The sequence below is a fragment of the Vigna unguiculata genome, chromosome 3 (genome assembly GCF_037176805.1).
Source record: "Vigna unguiculata cultivar grain cowpea cultivar isolate G323 ecotype 2 chromosome 3, ASM3717680v1, whole genome shotgun sequence".
NCBI classification, from domain to species: domain Eukaryota; kingdom Viridiplantae; phylum Streptophyta; class Magnoliopsida; order Fabales; family Fabaceae; genus Vigna; species Vigna unguiculata.
This window is the reverse complement of record NC_140794.1, coordinates 9,447,761-9,457,458: the sequence shown is the minus strand read 5'-3', so window position 1 is coordinate 9,457,458 and position 9,698 is coordinate 9,447,761. Positions and strand designations below refer to the sequence as shown.

The following is a 9,698-nucleotide window of genomic DNA, read 5'->3' as shown; positions in this document are numbered from 1 at the left end:
AATGTTTAAATGTTGCAAAAGGTGCATATTTGCTCCAAAAAATCTTGAATAAAAGCAAAACCAATAGTATGCCAAAACATGTATTCAGGCAACTACAATCATATCCCAGTTGAAAGCATACAAAATTTCCTGTGCTGTTATAAACAGCCCCCCTTTTGCACAAAGCATGACCCCATTAACCCAAATACTCAGCGTCCGTATATGGAAATTCAGTATCCAGAAACAACTCAAACTTGATTCTGATGCAAATAATATATCTGGTTGCAGCTCAAGAAGAACAAAGATCCAACTGAAATATTACTAGAAATAACTCATTCTTCTTTATAGTTGCATCTTTTGCAGTTTCAATTTTGCTTCTGCAAGGCCTGTTTTCTTGCAGAAAGTCACTTCTTAATTTTGAGCTTTCCTCCTACTGATCCCAGTAATTTCTCAGCTGAGACATATGCAAGAGGAGCTCATCTCTACCCAATCCAGTGACACTGCTTGTCATAATCCATGGGGGATGTTGCTTATAGTTTTGTTTGATTAACTCTTGAAAATCCCGTATGTTCTCGTCAGGCCGTTTCCCCTTTGCCACTTTCATTTTGTCACATTTCGTGAACACAAAAGTGATTGGTATCTGCAATCCACAAAAGTTTTCAATGGGATTTAAACATGTTTCAGTACCTTGACATCATTATTTTAGGGACTGAATATACAAAAGGCATCATACTGCAGCCAAAAAAATAAAAAGTGGAAGCACCATACATTATTGCGTCCAAGCCAATTTGCACAGTCCAAATCAATCTTTTGAGGCGGAACACTGGCATCAATAAGAAGCAAAACAGCCACCAGAGTATTTCTGTTCAAAAAGTACCCTTTTGTGAATGAGGACCAATCCGTTTTAGCAGTTTCAGATGCTTTAGCAAAGCTGCATAAAAAAAAAAAGCATTTCATATGATTAGTTACCAGTAATGAGACCAACCACTAACCAAGATTATTACTCAAGAAAGGGCCAGGAATTAGAAAGAACTTACTAACACTCATGAGATAAGCAAGTATGGTGATTTGGCACATGAGACCAGCTCTCAAAATAAGAATCCTAAGAATAGAAGCTTTCTACTTCCTCCATCAATGAACTTGGAATCTAATGTGATCCTAAAAATACACAGAAGTGTGCATTTCTTTTTGTTTCTAGCCTAGAAAGAATAAACTAGCTATCCCTAGTCTTAGTCTATTCTACGTTTTGTTTGGATAAAGGACTCCGGAAAGAAAGTGTTTGCCTAACCCCTTTCCACCACACTCCATATAGAACTCATGTACTCATTTCCATAACTTCGATTGAATTAGAATTAGAAACTTTTGAGAAGAGTGTGGTTCTTCTTCTCTTTGAAGAGTTCTTATCTTGAGTATTTGGTTGAATGAGAATTAAAATGCTTTGAGAAGTGTGTGATTCTTCTTCTTTCTTGAAGAATTCTTATCTTGAGTGCGTAATACCTCAAGTGGATGATCTTCCATCTCCATTGCTTATCCTTGAGGGGTGCTCTTTAGCTTATCTGATGTGTGACGCATATGCAGTTAATCAAAGTGCAAGGGAGTAGACAATTTTCTCTCTTAGGGTTTCTTATCTTGTGAGTTAGGTCACAAGTGGTGATTCGCCATACAAAGGAAGAAGGATTATCACTTGAGTCTCTACTCAAGATAAGAACTCTCCAAGAAAGAAGAAAAACTACACTGTTCACATATCATTCTAGATTTTATTATGATAAAAAGTTATGTACAATATGGCCCGAGCTCTCCTTATGTAGAAGGAAAGGTGTCTGTGTGTGGAAAGAGTGGTCAAACACTCTCCTTCCCACCCTTATATCCAAACAAATCTAAAGACTACACTACTTAAAGAATAGCCACCCTTCTTTTAAGTTCTTCTTGAAGTCAAATATTCTTATCCATGATCACATCACATCACTTAGAACGAAAAATATGGTATTTTTGGCTAAATTTTAATTACACAAGAATTTCTTAATTAGTGTATCATAATCTCAAAAGACTACAAATTACTATAATTCTAATTATTATAGGATAAAAGCTTCAAATGCCAAAACCAAGTTTGCAAAACGATCAGAACACATGCAGTAATAAGAGCATCACAATTCATCAAAAGAAGCATATAAAGAGGAAACAGAACGCATCAACTGACCCATAACCAGGCAAGTCGACAAGGTACCAGCTTTTGTTCACCAAGAAGTGATTAATGAGCTGCGTCTTCCCTGCAAGCATCAACCTTACGTTATTACACAAAAAACTCGAAGCAGAACAAGAATTCATTGTAAAAAGAGAAAAAAAAAAAAAAAAAGAGGCAGAAGAAGCTTAACCTGGTTTCTTAGAAGTGAGTGCAATTTCTCTCTTGCGAACGAGGGAATTGATGAGGGAGGACTTGCCGACGTTGGATCGACCGAGAACGGCGAATTCGGGTCGGTCATCTCTGGGGCAATCCTTGGCGCGACTGCTGCTCTTGACGAACTCGACGTCCTTGATCTTGGAGTCGCCGGCGTAGGGTCCGACGGCGATGTTGGAGCCCGGTAGGACGGCGGAGTCGTCAACCTCGTCGGGTTGAATGCCCGGAGGAATGAATAGCTGCGTTTCGAAGGAAGCGTGGGTTGAAATTGAACGGGAAAGAGGGTTTGGGAGAGAGGGTTTTGGAGGATTGGGAATGGAGAGGAAAGAAGAAGAAGAGAAAGAGAGAGTATGAGAGAGAGAAGGTGAGAAGAACCTCAGCATTCCACTTCTCACCACCGTTATCATCGCTTAACTATCACTGCACACTGTATCAATAAGATGTGAAATATGTGCTGAACATGTTTTACCATGTTTTTCAAGTAATCATTGGAAAAGGAGATTATGATGTTTGGATTGAGATTGTGCACATGTTGTCATTGCTTTTTTTTATGTTGCATAGAGAAGCTTATACACACATGCTTGAGATACAAAAGTAAGATTGTGTTGTGTTTGAACTACATAGATTTTAGGAAGTGAAAATGAGAAAAAACGCGAGAATAAATTTGTTTCAATTAGAAAGATGATGAAAAATGAAGAAAAAGAGAGAGAAAAGTTTGTGAATAATGTAACTAATTTAATTAATATAAATGAATTCTAAAAAAATATTATAAATTAATTTTAATTAAATAATACAACATAATTTTATTATTATTATTTAAAAATTATAATTTATTTTATTATCTAAACATGTACATAAAATAAAGGAGATGAGGAGATGAATTTTGAATGCAATTTTGCTTCATGAGAATGATTAAATAAAATAAATTACATGTTGTGGGTAAAAATTACACAGATGTAACTGCTTCAAAATACTTCATATGACACACGGAAGGAAGACCCATACTACATCATAAAATTCAAATTCCACATGAATAGACATATTCAAATTCAAACATTAGAATTCAAATTTTAAAAAATTAGGGCTTCTTTTCTCTCTTCCAATCTATTGTCATCTTTTTGTTCTTTTCTATTAGACTTCAAATATTTATCTCCTCACTCATAGACATGGCAAAATGCTATCTTTTGTGTTAAAAAAGAACATTTTCTTTCTTCTTTCTCTTTTTTTTTCATTATGATGGTGCAGATTCACTATTTTGGAAAATTTTCTCTCTTATGCTTTGTTTCCTACTTTTCTTTACTCCTTTCATTTTTATTGATTTCTCTATTTTTGTGTGATTCTAAATCCTAATTTCGTATTTGCATTTCACAATTTTCATCTTTCCCTTGGAATTGAAGAAAATGTCTGAGAAGGAAAACGAGAAGACCGTAGAGTTCTTGAAGGCCTAAAGCAAGACTATATAATAGGAGACGAAGATCATTTTTAAAAGATTTGATTTGAAAAGGTTTGACTTTTATCAATTGTTGTTGTGAATAAAAAAATTATATACATTGAAGGAACACACATAGCAATACATGGTTTGAAAAAATAGGTTAAAAGAAAGAAAAAACTAAATGGGGTAAAAAATACACAAGTGTGGCTGCTTCAAAATACTCCACTTGGCAGGTTGGAGGAAGAGAATGTGCTTTATCCACATAGCCTTACCCCCTCAACTAGCTAATCTTCATTCTGTATTCCATGTTCTCAATTGAGAAAGTACGTGCCTGATGCATCACATGTGTTGGAAATGGAAGATTTGCCAATCAGAAAAGATCTCACCGTGGATGTGCAACCTGTTGCAATAGAGGATCACCAGAGGAAACAACTTAAGGGGAGAACCATCAGTTTAGTCAAGGTTGTGTGGAATAGGAGAACAGGTGACTCTACCTGGGAATTAGAAGAGGATATTAGACAATCTTATCCACATCTGTTCTCTGGTAAGTCAATTTTCGAGGTCAAAATTTTTTAATGTTTGGGAGAATGTGAGAACCTAGAAAATCACATTAAAAGAGTGTCTCTATTTAAAATAATGAGATCCTATTATTATTATTATTATTATTATTATTATTTTAATAATAAACCGCTTATATATAAATAAAAATTTCATAAAAGGATTTCATTATTTAGAAAATACTATCTCTCTAAAACTCCGTCCTCTAAATTCTCTCTGACTTCTCTCTAAAATATCTTACCATTCTCTCATCCTTTTTGAAATTAGAGACCGTCAGAGTGATCACTGCGGGTGAGATCTCCAAGTTTGTCCGATCAGAACCTTGAATTGAGTAAGTTATAATTCTGCTCTTTTCTCGATCTTTTCTTGAAAACCTTGCATGTGTTGTAATCTGTATCGCATGTGAGGTTTGCGTATCTTGTAAAAAATTCTTTGTCGATTAGTGGCTCTAATGATGTTCTCTGATCATGTTTCTGATAATTTTAGGTTGATTTGTGAGCATCGACAATGGAAAAGGGGTTTTAGGTTTTTGTAATAGATTGTGCGAGTTAATTAGGTAAGGGAAGCTGATAATTGAATTTAATTAGAGGATACAATGAATGTAATTGTGTGTAATTAGAATTGATTGTTTGAAGTATGATGGAATGTGAATTGTTTGATGTTTGGTATAAGTGAAATTGTGATTGCATTGTGTGAATTGAGGTTGAATTGGAAAATGAACACTTGAATCATGGCTCTAATTGGTATCATCTCACTTTGCTTAAAAACCATTTTGAAAATTAGACAAAATTGCCATGGATGTGCCAATTTGGGTCATGAAATCAAGTGAAACATCTGCCAACAAAAAACCAGAATATGTGTTGTTTTCTGGTGTGAGGCTGAGCCTCAGAATTCAAGGTCGAGCCTTGAAAAATGCGAGAGGATCAGCGCTGAGCGCCAGCCCAGCGATGCCTGGCGCTGAAAAATGCGAGAAGAATGAGGCTGAGCGCCAGTCGAGCGGTGCCCCAACGCTGGGACCCCTGCAAGTCTGGAACAAAATTTTAATGCTGAGGCTGAGCGTTGGAATCTGAGGCTGAGCGCTGGCTGCCAGATTTCATGTGTTTGCTATTTTGATGTGTTTCATTGCATTAACTGATGTGAAATGAATTATTTTGACTGTCTTGGTATGCTTTGAGTGAGATTGGGTGAATATGGACCTGTTGTATGTGAATTATGGAGGAATTTCATGGAGAAATTCTAAGTGTGGATGAGGTAGGGTATGTAAAGACATAAGGACTCAATTTTGGTTGGTATCCTGATGATCCAATAACCATTAAGGCTCATATAAAGTATAATGAGTTATGTCGTGAGGAGTAGCAGGAGGTCTTAGCCATTGGACTCGATCAAGTCTTTGGCGCGAATGAGACTTACCTAGTGTGATGATTGGGTGATAACCCCTTGAGGCCAAACTCTGCAGAGTTTGGGAATCATACATCGGTGCAAGGCACCAAGAGGTCTGATGTTAATTGTATATATCCGGATAATTGAGTCTAGAGTTGAATGACGTGTGAGTATTGGAATGTTCCTGTGTGAATTTGTGATAATTGATTGTTATTATGCTCTTACTCTAATGTAACCTTCTTTAAATCATTATTAGCTTACGCTACGTGTTTTATGTTTGTCTACCCTTTGTTTTATTCTTTGCAATGATCACTTAAATGTGTGAGCAGAGGAGGCTGCAGGTGGAGAGTTTTTGCTGGTGTTGATAGTAGGAATGAGCAGTAGTATCCAGAGGTCCTGTAGATAGGTGTGTTTTGTAGTAAGTGGTTAGAATTTACCTTTCCTTCCTTCTAGAGGTCTTGTACATATAGTATTGTCATTACTCAGTTATGGATGACTGTATAAGATTATACTTAATTTTCCATGCTATCTGCTTTGGGTTATCACTATATAATGCTTTATTTAGTAGTTTAAAAGCTATTAAATGAGATGTTACCCAACATGTTGAAGGAAGACCCGAAGAGAATGTGGTTTATCCACATAGCCACACCCAACATGTTGAAGGAAGACCCAAACTGCATCTTTGAATTCAAATACCCACAAGAAGAGATGTATTCAAATTCAAACTTAAATTAGGGTATCTCTCACAAACTCTTGACTTCTCCCTCTTCTCTTCTATGAGACTTCAAATGTTTATCTTCTCGACCCTGTAAAATGCTTACTTTCGTATTGAAGGAGAATGATTTCTTTCTTCTTTTTGTCTTTTCCCACTTTGATGGTGTAGATTCACCATTTTAGAAATGTGTCTCTCTTATACTTTCTTTCCTACTTTCCTCTTGTCTTTTTGTTTTTGTTTTTGTTAGATGTGTTTTTTGTCCCTTACTCTCAGTGAAAATTGTAATTAGTCTCTTTTCGAAACTTTGGCATAAGTTAGTCCCCCAACTTTAGAAATACATGAATTTAGTATTTCTAACTAGACTTTTTTAAGTTTATTTGATTTTTCAAATGTGTTTCGTGGTAGCATTTGAGTTCTTTATAGCGCTTGACACATTTTCGCTTCGATATTAGTTGCGAATGCATTTAAAACGTCAAATAAACTTAATAAAATTTGATTAAAAGGATTAAATCCTCACATCTCTAAAGATGAGGAACTAAGTTAGTCCAAAATTTTGAATAGCAACTAGTTTCAACTTTCATTGAAAGTTAAGGGACCAAAAACATATTTAACCTTTTTTTTTCATTTCTATGTTTTTGTGTGATCCTAAATCCCTAATTTCATATTTTTCATTTTTCCCTTTGAAATTGCAGGAAATGTTCGAGAAGGAAAAGGAGAAGATCAAAGAACTCTTGAAGGCCAAAATCAAGTATCTAAAGCATGAGCATGAAGATCGTTTGTCAAATCTTTGATTTTAAAAATGTTTGATTTTTATCATTGTTCTTGTGAATCAATAAATTATACTCATTCAAGGAACACAACTAAAAATACATGGTTAAAAAAATAAAAACAAAAAGCAAAAAAAAAAAATCACTATAAGAGGTAAGAAAATACAAAGGTGTGGCTGCTTCAAAATGCTCCACGTGACACATTGAAGGAAGAGAACATGGACTATCCAAAATGTTACACTCGGCGCATTAAAGGAAGACCCATATTGCATCTCAACATTAAAATATCCACCCGAACATACACATTCAAAATTCAAACGTTAGGATTCAAATTTTAAAAAAGTAGTTTCTTTTCTCTCTTACAAACTATTGTCTCTTCTCTGTTCTCTTCCATAAATATCTATATTTTTGTTTGATTATAAATCCGTAATTTCATATTTAGATTTCACAGTTTTCATCTTTTCCTTGGAATTGAAGGAAATGTTGGAGAAGAAAAATGAGAATGAGAAGGAGAAAGTCAAAGAGCTCTTAAAAGGTCAGAAATCTGTAGTTAATGTTAGTGATCAATATAGAGATAAATTCACTATTATGACCAATTTAAAAACTATTTTACCTACCAATAATTTTTAGTTTATAAGTTGATATTTAAGTTAACCATGACTAATTTTCTTTTTATCACTATAATTAGTCATTATTTAAGAATTTTCTTATAATATATGTTATTTCAATGGTTTTATTTTCTTCAAATCCTCTTTATCATTTTAGATTCTTTTACACTTAATTTTGGTGCAATTTAGTTGAAGTAAATAAATCTTTGACTACACTTTTGAAATCCAATTGAATTGATAATAAATCATGATAAAAGATAATAAACAATAAACAATAATATAAAAAAATATTAAATCATAATAAATGATAAACAATAATAATAAATCATAATAAATAACAACTGATAATTGTAAGGCCCTATTCTTTTCTAACCCTTAATAAAAAAGGGCTATCCCAAAAATCTGATGGGCCAAACAGCTAGCCCAAAGGATAAAGCTGGTCCGCAGTTGCCCTGACGCTTTCACTCTCTCATTCTCACAGATTCAACCGTCATCACTTTTCCCCTCTCACAGAAAGCTCTGTTAGGGTTAGGTTCCTACCATCTTTAAGCTAGCTCGAAGTTGTTTCCTACTCCATGTAAGTATTGTTGTTAGCCCATACTCGTCTCCATCGTTCCTTTTCATTTTTTTTTCAGTTAGGGTTTCCAAGTAACCCATCTCGTGCTTCTATTTGTCTATCCTTTCAGCTCCTCCGTTCGTTCCTTGAGTTGTTGTGTCCTCACGCTTGGCTGCCAAAGTTCTCTTAATCCCTTTCCAGGTAAGGGAAGCTAGAACCCTCCTGCTTGTTTGGTACGAGTCTGTTATTCGATGTTGGTTGTGATTGTTTGAGTTTGCCTACTGTTATGGGTGTGTGATATGGTAGGAATGTTGTTTGGGGTACGCTTACGAGTCTGCTGCAGGTGAGAACAGTGGCGGACAATGATAAACTCGCCCAGGCGACTTGGTCTCGCCTAGACGAGGTTAGCAGGGGCTCGCCTAAGCTAATTTTCCACGAATGGTCGCCTAGGCGACCCGCTGTTCTTTTTGAGCGAGTGAGCGTCTCGCTTAGGCGGAGAGGGTCTCGCCTAAGCGAGATCGCGCAGGGGCTACTGTTCTCTTCGTCGAGCTCTCGCCTAGGCGAAGGGGAGCTCGCCTGAGCGAGAGTCATTCTCGCTTGAGCGAGACCCTCTAGCCTGAGCAAGGAGCTGGGCGAGGATACGTCCCGAGATGTTGTTTCCTTTATGCTTAGATGTTTAAATTGTGCTATATGGGTTATTGTATGATGGCTTATTGAGAATGAGTATGCATGTTTGGGAAGGGATTATATGTGGGGAATTGTGAGCTTGGCATGATTTTTTTTATATGAGTTGTACATGAGAAGTTGGATACATATGTATGTGCGTGTGGTCACGAATTTGGCATGAGCTACAATGGATCTTGATGGTTGGTAGACCAGTGGCGTGGTTTTGGCATGAGGAGAAACACATTACTCGTGATTGGGAATAGCGAGTTGGTATTGATTCAATGTATGAGAAACGAGGATTTGGTTATGGATGTTGGTATGCTATTTCATGTGCAAGGTATGTGGAAATTCTTGGCTGTTATATATGTTGGTCCGTGTTAGTGCGTAATTCCTTGGAGTCTCTAGGTGAGACTTTTAGGGTCGCGCTTCAGTGGTCGGGACGTAATTCCATGGCCCCTGTTAGTGGGTGTCCATGGTGGTGCCCCATATGTATAACTAGGTAAGGATTCAAGGTAAGGTTGCATTTTGACACTCTGAGGAGTCAGTTAGACTCACCTAGAGCGGACTAACTCCTGTGGTGAGAGTAGCAGGAGGCTTGAAATTCATTAAGGGCTAACCTTGTGGTGAGGGAAAATTGATCCA

The 9,698-nt window shown here is 36.3% G+C and overlaps 1 protein-coding gene across 1 annotated transcript; it reads right to left on the bottom strand.

Annotated features, from left to right (window-relative positions):
- Positions 1–28: 28 nt before the first annotated feature.
- Positions 29–2,919, bottom strand: EMB2001 (P-loop containing nucleoside triphosphate hydrolases superfamily protein). The gene is made up of 4 exons (XM_028062736.2): positions 2,352–2,919; positions 2,177–2,246; positions 748–910; positions 29–619 (listed from the first exon to the last, which is right to left on the bottom strand). The coding sequence occupies exons 1-4, from the start codon at positions 2,779–2,781 to the stop codon at positions 410–412; spliced, it is 873 nt and encodes a 290-aa protein (XP_027918537.1). The 5' UTR covers positions 2,782–2,919; the 3' UTR covers positions 29–409.
- Positions 2,920–9,698: the final 6,779 nt, after the last annotated feature.